The sequence below is a fragment of the Mobula hypostoma genome, chromosome 1, assembly GCF_963921235.1.
Source record: "Mobula hypostoma chromosome 1, sMobHyp1.1, whole genome shotgun sequence".
NCBI classification, from domain to species: domain Eukaryota; kingdom Metazoa; phylum Chordata; class Chondrichthyes; order Myliobatiformes; family Myliobatidae; genus Mobula; species Mobula hypostoma.
In genome coordinates, this window is record NC_086097.1 from 130,349,945 (window position 1) to 130,363,635 (window position 13,691).

Genomic DNA, 13,691 nt, shown 5'->3' on the forward strand with positions numbered 1-13,691 from the left:
TGCTGTGACACTGACACAGGATGACAGTAAGGCAATGCCATCTTGTTTAGCATGCAGATCTCAACAGTGAGGCTTCCAATTGGCTTTCCAGAACAAGCATTGGTTAACCCCACCCTCCCCCACAGGGGTCTCTTCAAAACTCTGCTGCCTTGTATTATAGAATTTGCACACCTCTGGGTTCATTGCCCACGTTGATTCATCGACCGACAATATGTTCATTTTAAGGTTACCATCCTTCCTCATACCAACTTCATATTCTTTACTTTCTTTCAATTCTGGCTTCTTAAGCATCCTAGATTCTAATTATTTCATCATCGATGCCGATGCATTGATCCTAACCTTCGGAATTCCCAACCTGAACCTTTTCCTCTCTCTATCCTTCTTTAATAAGCTTCTTAGCAGAAATACTTCAACAACCTTAATATTTCCTTAGGTGACATGGCTGGAAATAGTATTTGATAATGCTTCTTTAACATGATTTGGGCCGTTTAGCTAAGATGAAAATGCCAAATCCATGAAGTCATTGTAAAGTGAAGAATACAATTGCAAACTGATCAATCTTAAGTATTTCTATTTATTGTGTTTTATAATTATTATTGTGTTCTTTTACTTAGTATGTTTATGTGGGCTGCCTTGGATCCAGAGTAACAATTATTTTGCTCTCCTTTGCACTTGTATACTGGAAGTGACATTAAACAATCTTGAATACCATTCTTTGTAAAATAAGAGTTTTAATTAAAGTAAAACCCCAGCAGAACAAAGATAATTTAATATTTGTACAGACCTATGCCAACATTTTCTTGAGTAGAAACACAAAATTCAATGGATTACTTCAAATTGTGCTTTTTATTATATATTACATGTAGAAAATATTTGCATAATTTCCATTAAACAGGTTACACTAACAGCAAGAATGCAAAAAAAACACTGATACAAATATACAGGAAAAAAAACAAGCTTTGGAGAATTAGAGCCACAACGCACAATACAGGAACTTTGTCTATTTAACTTAAGAGCCATTCCTGAAATGAAATGAAAAAGTGGCGTGTGTTTTGCTCTAGAGATTTCAACCAGTTATTATACATTCTAATTTGGGTTCCAAGTCCAGCCTCTCCTCTGGTTTCCTTCTGGGAATTCTTATTGAAAGACAAAATGTTCCTTCCCCTATAAAATCTAGCGCAAATACAAACTGAAAAAAAAGCAAGGTTTACTTATATAAAGGAAAGATGCAGGTGGTGCTTTAGGAGATTGGAAATGGCTGCAACTTATCAAAAATCTGTTATCTGGGCCAATGGAGAGTCTTGCAGTAAACTGCAAATATTCACTTCCGATGCGATGCAGTTATATTGCAACAGTAAGCTGCCTTTTCAAAGCCTTACATCAGCAAGATAAAAGCAGTATTGTATTGTTTTTGCATTGCTGTATTATGCTTGCAGGATTTACTGCTCAGGCATAGTTGAAGAAAGTTATCCTGCTACACAAGTTGTATAAACAACTATTTCAGCATTCCTCCTAATTATATTTCTACATGACAGTCCTAGGGTAATAGTAATGGTATAAAACAAACCAGTAACGCTGCATTAACAACATAAAGAAAATGGAGAAAATGCATGAGGTTTCCTTCTCACATGACTGAGCATGATTTTCTCTTTACCTTTAATGTCACTCCCAGAAGTTGCTCTTCTCTTGCCTTTTATCTGTCAGAAGCCACTATTTGAATGTTAAACAGACAAACCTCATCTTAAACAGACCTAAATTTGTGTTTGCATGGATGGGTGCAATAGGAAGATCAGAGGCAGAGGAGAAAAAGTGACGTCAAACAACATGACGGTAGTCTACATTAATTGAACATGTAAGCTGTATTGCACATTGATTCAGACCCCAGCAAACATCCTCTCCTGGAAGGCAGAAGTCTCAGAATTTGTCCCAGTTAGGACACTTAAGTAGGAAAAGTATTGCCACAATATGTCCTGAACTCCTCACAGTAATCTACTGGGTCGGCTTTGTGGTAAGAATTGTAATAAGGCAATAACAGGAGCACAAATAATCTGTTGCCATTTGGTTTTTCATTTTATTGATGAAGTAATGAATGTAGTTGCTCACCGCACACCTGCCTTCTGTGAATCGTGTGTACATAACCAATAAAATGACTTGGTACATTAACCTGGTACCACAACTAAATAATTCCTGGGCAAAACCTAGAGAGGGCACTAATGGTTAAGGCACTCAAAATGGAAGCAGTTAACATTTGCCATATGAACTCAGCTCAATCTTTTATGAAACATAACCTAAAAGAGAAATTATTTCATTTCAGTTAAGCTACATTCTAATATTCTACATTTGCTATAAGCTGCGATCACTATGATTAAGAGCACACTGTTTAAAGATTTAACATAGCATTAATGTAATAGTTCAGTAGAAGTTTCATTTAAGATAAAGTTTAAACATTTTTCTTCAGCATAGTGAGCTGAGAAGTCTAGGTTTGACTCAAGATTTTTTTAAAAAATAAAATTAAACTTACCTGTTGAGGCAGATAACTGTACTGTTCTGTACTGTACTTTCTAAAGTGCTTACACAACTGGAAATGTTAAGGAAATGCACTTCTAGTCTGATATCCCAGTTTTCTCAGTTAAGAGAGAAAATACCTACTAACCTAATGGTGCCTGAAATCTCACGGTATTATGCAATGGTAACTAGATGGAGCATGGACTGAATTCCTGATGTGCAATGAGTTTATCTAGCAATAGTTGTGACAAAAAGGACAATCTTTGTTAATGTATTGAAACTTTGAATTTTTTTGCTTTTCAATATTTGTGCGTAAAGTCTGAAATTTCTTCCTCATGATATATTTCCTAACTTGCACTAAAGAACAACCCATCCATTGAATGTTATAATACATCAAACTCAAAAATACACCAGTGAAAAATAACAGGTTTCAACATATCTGTGAATGTACATAGAAGAGCAGCAAGCAAACAATTCAGCATAAAACATCCTAAATGTCTAGTCACTTTGTTAATACATTTTGGAAAATTAATCCTTTAATCCTATGAATTGTACAATGACATCTTACTATGATCTGCATAGCCAAGTCTCTGGGGGTATTGGTAGTAGTTTTATAAGGCTATCTCCAGAGGTTTTTTTTGGAATTTCTGTAAGATCTCATTCATTTTGAAGTATGACATTACATCCTGACTCAAGCAATGAATCAAGCAGACGAAACCAAGTGTCTTACTGTGGAGTAATTAATGGGTTTGTAGAGATCACAGAGTTGCTTTGAATTGAAATGCAATGTACAGTACAATTACACACATTGTTGGATACCTCCTTTCACAGAAGAGTTATGCATAATCTTCTTAGTGAAAACATTGTAAATTGCCTACTAATTCACATTAATTCCTATTTTTTGCTAATAAAATATTACTACAAAGAGCACATTTTAATATTAATTTCTATAACTGTGATTCTTTTAATTGAAGCACAATACAAAGAACACTCCCCCCACCCCATAACAAAAGTAAACGTAAGGCACTTTAATTTGCGGACTTCCAAACACCCAAATTGATCATTTTGACTGCATTATTCCTTTGCAACAATATCGATTCTTTGGAATTCTTTAAACATTTTTACTTGGGAACAATCAGGAAGACAGTTTGTGGTGGAACTGAGAATTCATCCAAATGATAGTTCACTGGGAACGTTGGCTAGTCATCAGCTGACATCCTTGCGTCATTACAAACGAGTAAACAGTTTGCATCCTGTTACCTGAAGTGAATTATTTCTAGAAAAGAGAAATAAAAGCTTGATTTCTACATCTAGTGAATTATCTTTGAGGCAGCGTGGCCCGTGATCTTCACATGGTCGATATCCTGATGCCCAAAATGGACCATCTTCTTTCTCTCCATTGTCTTGACGCTGCTTTTAACTATGAATGTCCATGAACAGAGGCACTTGAGAGATCGTTGCGTATGATTTCATTTACTGAGGAGAATCAAAAGAGAGGTTATTACAAAAAAGTCCTTTAACCTTTTTTTTTGTTCATTAACAGAGTGTTGATTCATTGCTGAACCCACATTGTTTCCTGAGAGCAAATAGTTGTTAGCTTACTTCAGTTAAGATTCACCCATATTATTGTCAGTCTGGAGTTACATCCATGCTCGACCAGTAAGGATGGGAGATTCCTTCCTCAACTGGTATTAGGTTGGATTTTAGAAAAGTCTAGAAATCACAAAACCGCAAGTATTGAGAAAATGAAATTAAAGCAGAAACTATTGAAAACACTTGGTAGGCCAGGCAGCATCTGTGGAAAGAGAAACAAAGGTAACATTTCAGGACAAAAACCCTTTGTCACAACTATGAAAGAGGGACAATTAATTAGGTTTATGTTACAGGGAGAGAGGGGAGGGTTAGGTAGACCAATGTTGCCATGTGGAGAAGATGCAGATGAAGTGATCTGGTGGATCCATTAATGAGGGGAGGGAGGGAAAGAGGGAGAGGGAGGGGGCAGGGGAGAGAAAGAGGGAGGGGAGAGGGGGAGAGAAAGAGGGAGGGAGAGAGGGGGAGGAGGGGCAGGGGAGAGGGAGGGGGAGAGGGAGAGAGAGAGGGAGAAAGGGAGGGAGGGAAAGAATGAACAAAGTAACATAAAATCAACGAAGCGAAGGCTGTGGAGACAGATAGCACACAAAGAGGAATGCAAATGTTGTGAAACGCAGAGCTGCAGGTTTTGAAATGCCCATTAGACTTGCTTTAGTTAGATTTTCCACAGGGCTGCCTCCTCAGTCCTTTCAGTATTCCAGAGGGACCATTCTCTTATTCTCTGACCTGCTCTTCCAGTTTCACCAACAAATTCCCTCTCTTGGCATTTTTCCGTTTAAAAGCAACATCTGCGTTTTATCTCTCCCCATCTCATCATCAAGGTACCCAAATAATCCTTCCAACATAGCAGTCATTTACATGCATTTCTTCCAATCTAAGCTGCTGCTCGTGATGTGATCTTCTCTTCACTGGAAGAACCAACAGCAGAATAGGTACAGTTATGCATTCAGTCTGTAGATACAACTTTGAGCTTCCAGTTGCCTCTCATTTTAATTCTCAGTCCCATTTCTACTCTGACCTATCTGCACTATAACAACAATGCCTGATTACCTTCATTTTCCCCCGAGCATGTCACTGTCTTCTGAACTGAATACTGAATTCTGCAACTTTCTGGCTTTCTTTTAGTCAGAACAGGTTTGTTCTGCTGATGATCCATCGACTCAGTTACTCCCTTTACATTTCCTTGGTCTGACCTGCTCAAATTGCCTCTGGTTCTGCATTTTGCAGTTTGTGTCTTCCTCTAGCTGTGTTCTCTCTCTTTAACTGCCATCATTTAATCGCTTTTATATTCTTTTTGTTTCCATTGAGCAGACTTGACTGGCCTAATGCACTAATTCTGCTCCTATATCTTACCGTTTTATAGTTTTATGTCTTCTCCCCCTTTCTAATATCCCTCATGAAGCTATTGATGTAATCTGCAGCTTATCCCCATGGTATCCCTGGCCTTAACAAATCCATGATCATCCCTTTATCCAATCTAAATCCTGCCTCAAGACTCCTGCCCTCAGTTTACAATTAGCCTTGTTGCACACTTTCTCAATTCTGATAAAGGGTCTTTAAATCTTTAAATGGAGCCCTTCCGCTGGCAACTTGTTCCACGTTATCATCACATTCTGAGTGAAGAAGTTTCCCCTCACATTCCCCTTAAACATTTCACCCTTTACCCTTAACCTATGACCTTAGTTCTAGTCTCATCCGACCTCAGTGGAGAAAGCCTCCTTGCATTTACCCTGTCTATACCCTCATAATACCTCTATCAAATCTTCCCCCATTCTCCTACACTCCAGAGAATAAAGTCATAACCTATTCAATCTTGGATTTGTGGGTTGTTTGAGTTACTGCTCTGGTGTCATGCTATACATTTTTACCACTACAGACACCATTCCCACACAGCCTCTCTATGCTGAACTCTGCCTAATCAAAAACTTTTACACTGACTTGTTTCAGACCTACTGTGCAATAAATGAACCCTTACACTGCTTTAATTTGTAGAACTTGCTACCAAAAATTGAGTTTCTTAACTTAAAAATGCAGGCATTTAGCATGCTGCCAAGAAAAAGGTGAAACAACTCAGTGACTAACTTCTAAATTATCCGAATCTCAAAACTATTCGAAACAAGATCAAATGATCAGTCAATATACCAACCTTGCCATGCCAGCTGTGAGTCATATATTGACCAAACTATTAAATGATATTTGTATATCCAAGCCCAATAGCAGAGGTGATAAAGCCCTATAGGTACATAGTAGCCAAGAACCTTTGTCCTCTCTCTCTTAGCTTAAGGAGGAACATTAGAAACTGGAGGAGATACAAGTTAATAAGATTCAACCGCAGCTGCTTTTGCTCACTGACTGTTGCAGGAACATATCCATATGATTAATTGCTTGGTCATATAGAAAGAATTGGTTGTGGTTATAAATAGTACCTGCCTATACAGGGGAGTGAATTTCCTTTCTTTTAACCACACTGCTGGGTAGTTGCAGGCACAATACTTATCTTATTCCACTTTTCAAATAATCCATAGCCCAACTATAGCTTCGCTCTATCTTCCCCATCTTGTTCCTATATAACATAATACCCAGCCCAACAAAATCAATCTAAGTAAGCAATTTCTAATTGCCAGCCAGTCTTATTAAGGGACAGGGTTCCTTATTTCCTACATCCTTCGTGTGAAGCAGACCTTCCCCACTTCCCCCTCAGCAGCCTACCTCTCATTCCAAGATTATGCTCCCACACACCTCAGACAGTGCAGCACTTCCCTAGCACTGCTTTGAAGTGATACTGCCAAGTTTAAAAGCTACAGGACAGATTTCAGGATGCTTCAGTCAAACGGTAAACTTTGCACGAGCTTTGTTTTGCTTTTCACATTAAATAGTGCAATGGAAAATGCGAGGTGCCACTTTCCATTCTTTTTATGATTCAGAAATGATAGTTATACTTTTACTCTTCAGGACTACGTGAAGCAGTGCTGTCTTATCAGTTAACATCAGCTCACAGAACTGCTCATCCCCTGACTATTTCCCTTTGTTAAGATTTTTTTTAAATAATACCCCATTTTCTGCAGTGTTCCCACACTCAAGACTACGTTCATTTATCTTTCTGTGTTCTTTGGCAGTTGAGAGGGGAAATGACTAAATGTGGCAGGATCAAGTTAACACCACACAAACAATTTCATATCTCTTGTTCTGATTTAGTTGTGATAACCAAAATGTCAGTGAAGATGTCACTTGTTTGCACTTCCAACTGTTGCTTAAAATAGGTCTTTTTGAGAAGCATGTATTAGAATGACCACGTCATGGAACCAGCACAGGAAAATGTGCTACCATTTCTGATTTGGCCTGTGTCCCCATCTCCTCTCAGGACATTGAGATAACATTGCACTGGAAAACCATGATAGACTTCTGCCACCACAGCAGCAGTGCTGACTTAAAGATGTGAAAAATAATATTGGACCTTTCAGGAAAAGAAAACACCTTCAACAATACATGAAGAGAACATGGAACATAGAGTGATACAGAATGAAAAGAAGCCACACACCCTATTGTCCCTGTGCTGGGTCTTTAAAAGAGGTATCCATGCCTCTCCTTTCCTCTTCCCTTATCTCAGCAACGTTTCTTTTTTTAAATCCAATGCTCTTGTCCCTTTAGGCAGCATGTTGGCATTTCATACAATCTGGGTCCTTCACCAATTGTCTCAAGTGTTTTCTGCATCGCTCTCTTGCCGCAAGAATTTGTTTCTCCACCTGTGCCCCACCAAAGCGCTTCATAATTTGGAACAATTCACTCCTCAATCTCCTCTTCTCCACTGGGTCTGAGGTTAACACGTAACAGTAACTGCAATACCTCATAACTTGGCACCTTTCCTATGATGCGAGAAAAGGATCTGCTGGAGGAACTCAGTGGGCAGTGGGTCAAGCAGCATCTGTGGGGAGCGGGGGGAAGGGGTTGGTGGGAGGAGGGACTTGTCAAAACTCTACTTCAATCTTGATGAATGTCTTTGAACTGAAACATTAAACCTTCCAACACCCTCAAATCCAAGTTCCTCCTGACTGATGATCACTGAGCCAGAATCCTAAGCAACATTGGGAGATTAGCCATCATCACAAGAACAGCAGGAGTTCAATTCTGAAATCAACTAGAGTTGAATAATATATAAAGACCACCTCCTCGTGTGTGTAAAAAAATGTCCCAACACTGTCTCCTGAAAAACAACTGTTTATTAATTGATCTGATTCATAATGTTTTTGTCCTGTTTTCTTGTTTTTTCCATCCATGAGATAAATAATATTGAGGAAGGATAACAGCAAGAAAATATAAATCTAGGTGTTAATGTTGTGTTGAGGATAAATGCTAACAGCCCATGCCAGCTTCTCAAAGAGGGAATAAGACCATAACATATAGAGCAGAATTAGGCCATTTGTCCCATCGAGTCTGCTCTGCCATTTCATCATGGCTGATCCAATTTTCCTCTCAGCCCCAATCTCCTGACTTCTTCCCGTATCCCTTCGTGCCCTGACCATTCAAGAACCTATCAACCTCTGCCTTAAATATATATAAAGACGGTCTCCAGGGCTACCTGTGGCAAAGAATTCCACAGATTCACCACTCTGGCTAAAGAAATTCTTCCTCATCTTCTAAAAAGATGCCCCTCTATTCTGAGTCCCGTGTGTCCTCTGGTCTTAGTCCTTCCAACCATAGAAGAGATCCTCTCCACATCCACTCTATCAAAGCCTTTCACCATTCGATAGGTTTCCATGAGGTCATCCTTCATTCTTCTGAATTCTAGTGAATACAGGCCCAAAACCATCAAATGCTCTTCATATGACAAGTCATTCAATCCTGGAAACTTTTTCTAAAACCTCCTTTGAACTCTCTCCAGTTTCAGTACAACCTTTCTACGATAATACCATGGGCTTGTAGCTTGTTAAGCAGCCTCATGTATGGCATCTTGTCAAAGGCCTTCTGAAAATACAAGTACACAACATCAACCAATTCTCTTCGTTTAACCTGCTTGTTATTTCTTCAAAGAATTCCAAAAGGCTTGTCAGGCAAGTTTTTCCCTTAAGGAAACCATGCTGGCTATGGCCTACTTAATGGTGTGCATCCAAGTACCCTGAGCCTTCATCCTTAATAATTGACTCCAACATCTTCCCAATCACTGAGGTTAGACTAACTGGCCTATAGTTTCCTTTCTTCTACCTCTCTCCCTTCTTGAAGATTGGAGTGACACTTGCAATTTTCCAGACTTCTGGAACCATACTAGAATCTAGCGAATCTTGAGAGACCATTACTAATGCCTCCACAATCTCTTCAGGCATCTTGGGTGTACAGCATCTAGTTCAGTTGACTTATTTATCTTCAGACCTTTCAGTTTCCCATGAAGCTTCTCTCCAGTTACGTTAACTTCACACACTTCACTCCTCTGACACCTGGAACTTCCACCATACTGCCTGTGTCTTCCATAGTGAAGACTGATGCAAAATACTTACGCAGCTCGTCCGCCATTTTGTTGTCCCCCATTACTACCTCTCCAGCATTGTTTTCCATCAGTCCAATATCAACTCTCGCCTCTCTTTTGCACTTTATGTAAGTGAAATATTTACACTTTATGTATGTACGATAACTCCTTTAAATATAAAATATGTTAGATCAAGATAAGGATCATGATCGCAGGTAGATTACAAAAAGGCAAAGGGTTTGCAGGTACCACCACAAGATACTGTACATACATTCTTATGCGTTCCTCTTTGTCACATGTCCAACAATCTTCCCTTCACTTTCAAACAGCCCATTTCCATATTAACATACAGCAGTACAACACTGAACAATGCTGAATTCATTGAATGTTTAACCAGCCCTTCTTCCTACACAACATCCATATTACTCCATTCTTTGCCTATTTGTGAGCCTATTTCAGAACCTTTTAAATGCCACTCTTTTATTTGCCTTCACCGCCACCATAGCAACACATTCCAAGCACCTACTACCCCGTGTAACAAACTTGCCCTGCATATCGTGATTTTTATTGACGACCTGGATGTCGGGGTAGAAGGGTGGGTTGGCAAGTTTGCAGACGACACAAAGGTTGGTGGTGTTGTAGATAGTGTAGAGGATGGTCAAAGATTGCAGAGAGACATTGATAGGATGCAGAAGTGGGCTGAGAAGTGGCAGATGGAGTTCAACCCGGAGAAGTGTGAGGTGGTACACTTTGGAAGGACAAACTCCAAGGCAGAGTACAAAGTAAATGGCAGGATACTTGGTAGTGTGGAGAAGCAGAAGGATCTCGGGGTACATGTCCACAGATCCCTGAAAGTTGCCTCACAGGTAGATAGGGTAGTTAAGAAAGCTTATGGGGTGTTAGCTTTCATAAGTCGAGGGATAGAGTTTAAGAGACGCGATGTAATGATGCAGCTCTATAAAACTCTGGTTAGGCCACACTTGGAGTATTGTGTCCAGTTCTGGTCACCTCACTATAGGAAGGATGTGGAAGCATTGGAAAGGGTACAGAGGAGATTTACCAGGATGCTGCCTGGTTTAGAAAGTATGCATTATGATCAGAGATTAAGGGAGCTAGGGCTTTACTCTTTGGAGAGAAGGAGGATGAGAGGAGACATGATAGAGGTGTACAAGATAATAAGAGGAATAGATAGAGTGGATAGCCAGCGCCTCTTCCCCAGGGAACCACTGTTCAATACAAGAGGACATGGCTTTAAGGTAAGGGGTGGGAAGTTCAAGGGGGATATTAGAGGAAGGTTTTTTACTCAGAGAGTGGTTGGTGCGTGGAATGCACTGCCTGAGTCAGTGGTGGAGGCAGATACACTAGTGAAGTTTAAGAGACTACTAGACAGGTATATGGAGGAATCTAAGGTGGGGGCTTATATGGGAGGCAGGGTTTGATGGTCGGCACAACATTGTGGGCCGAAGGGCCTGTACTGTGCTGTACCATTCTATGATCTATGTTCTATATCTCCTTTGAACATATCCCCTTTCATCTTAAATGCATGCCCTCTAGATTAGACATTTTGAATTGAATTGACTTTATTACTTACATCGTTCATTTACATGAGGAGTAAAAGTCTTTACGTTATGTCTCCATCTAAATGTGCAATGTGCAATTTATAATAAATAGTATGTACAACAGGACATTCAATATAATATAGAAATACAATTGTATCAGCATGAATTAATCAGTCTGATCCTGGAAAAGATTCCGACTGTCTCTCAAATCTTATTAAATTCTATCAGGTTTCCCCTCAGCCTCCGCCACTCTAGAGAAAACAACCCAACTTTATTCAACCTCTTCTTATAGGTCATGCCCTTTAATCCAGGCAAAATCCTGGTAAAACTCTTCTGCATCCTCTCCAAAGCCTCTACATCAATTGTAAAGTGGGGCAACCAGAACTGAATGCAATACTCCAGATGTGGCCTAACAAGAGTTTTATTAGTACTCAGTGTCTCGACTTATAAAGGCAATCATGCCATAACAAAACACACAGAATGCTGGAGGCACTCAAGTGGTCAAGCACCATCGATGGATAAGAGTAGACAGTCGACCTTCCTTCAGGAACTCTACCACCTTATCAGCCATTTTGTAGGAGCTATGGATTTAGACCCAATGATCCCTCTATATATCACTGTTAAGTGTCCTGCCACTAACTGCATACTCTCCCTTTATGTGATTTCCTAAAGTGTAACACCTCACTAGGCTGAATTAAGATCCATCTGCCATTCCTCTTTTTATACTCTCAACTGATTCATATCCCGCTGTATCATTTGGTATTCTTCTACAATACCACCAATCTTTTTATTGTCTGCATACTTACTAACCTAACCATCCCAGTCTTCATCCAACTCATTTACATATATTATAAACAGCTGGGGTCGCAGTGATGCGCTCTGCAGAGCACCAATAATCACGGACCTGTACAATGAGTCTCATCAACCACTAACTACCCTCTACCCTAGCTTATGGGAAGCTAATTCTGAAACCATGTGGTCAACCTCCTTGAAAAGCTCTATCAAGTTAATAAGATATGACTTGTCCTGCACAAAGCTACAGTTTCCAAGATTATCCATATTTCTTGTCGTGAACAATGGAACATTTGCTACTCATCAGTCCTATGGGAATTGCCTGTAGCTAAAAATGACACAAAGATTTTGGTTAAGGACCAGAAACCTCATCTTTTGCTTTTCTCAATAACCTGGCATATAGCTCATGAGGCCTTGGGGACATCACCTCAAAGTTCTTTAAGCGAATCTCAGATCTCAAGAGACCTAATAAGAAATGGTTTGGCCTCAATATCTCTGCTCGTGCTAAGCTCCAAACCTCAATTGTTCCATCTAGAGTAGAATAGTGGCCAAGATTTTCCTCAGTGAGGAGCTGGCAGTATTGGGGTGGTGGAGAAATCAAAGCTAGACTGGTAATCAATCAGTGAGTCGCTTTTAGCCCTATGTTATAAAGCTGGGAGCAGGTTATGAGTTGGAAAATTGGAAATAAGGACTAATAAACATATCCAAATGGATTTCGTGCCAAAACAAATCTGCAAGTGATTCTGTTTCTGTGTTAATGTTAATGACATCTACACATTGAAGGTTTAGAAACAGTGAAGTCCCACAATGGACCAAGTCATATTAAATTAAGTTATGTGAACAGAGAATGCAACACGAGGCAGGCCTACATCTGAAACTGCTGTGCAGCTCCACTCTTTCTGTGATTCTTGGGGATTTTTTTTTAAGGTGATAGTCATTCACAGCATAAATCTACAACTATAGTTGTGGGTTGTGCAAAGGATAACTCAAGGAACATATGCTGCCTCTTCTAAATGTTGTACTCCAGCGATCAACGTTCCTGGCCCAGGGAAATTCAGCTCTGTTTTTTAAATGTGTATGCTGTTGAACCCATGGTGCAGAACAGCTCTGGTGGTCAAAGATCCAGAGCCCACACATTAAAACTTTCACAATCTTCTGCCTCCCTTTCTACCTCTTCCAAGACGGAACAAGTTGCAGCCAACAAGCACACCCCCTCTACTTCCCAGAAGAACCAGATCAGCAACACATGCGGGAATAGCATCAGCTACAAATCCCTTTCCAAGCAGCACACTGGCCTGGCTTGAAAGTACATAGCTGCTCCCTGAGTGTGCTGCAAACTGAATCCTAGCACTCGCTGAACAAGAGAAAGAACCTTCCCCATAAAGACCGCCTTAGTGCAACAATGCAGCTCAGCATCAGTGAGGGATGGGAAAAAAAAATACTACTATGGAGTCACAGAGTGATACGGCATAGAAATAGGCCCTTCAGTCCACAGGGTCTGGATCAAACACCTACTAGTATTAATCTTGTATTAGAGACATAGTTAACCAGCACAGATACAGGCCCCCTGGGTCCAACTCTTTCACGCTGAGCAGGTTGCTTACTTGAGCTAGTCCCACTTCTACCTGTTTGGTCCGCCATATCCCTTTAAAAAGCCCACATATTTACTTCAGTTGGTTTACCTCCCACGAATGAATAATGACCCTTATTCACTTTTACTGTACCCCAGAGACACAACAGATTCTGCAAATGCTGGAAATTTTGATAAAATATCTGATGAAGGGTCT

At 40.0% G+C, this 13,691-nt stretch overlaps 1 protein-coding gene across 2 annotated transcripts in view; it reads right to left on the minus strand.

The window, feature by feature from the left end:
* Positions 1-782: 782 nt before the first annotated feature.
* nfatc1 (nuclear factor of activated T cells 1) overlaps positions 783-13,691 on the minus strand; it is a 302,956-nt gene continuing 290,047 nt past the window's right edge. For both annotated transcript variants that reach the window (XM_063055704.1, XM_063055695.1), the window contains exon 10: positions 783-3,981. In XM_063055704.1, coding sequence (XP_062911774.1) covers positions 3,926-3,981 — 56 coding nt within the window. In that variant the 3' untranslated portion in view covers positions 783-3,925. The remainder of the gene's footprint in view (positions 3,982-13,691) is intronic.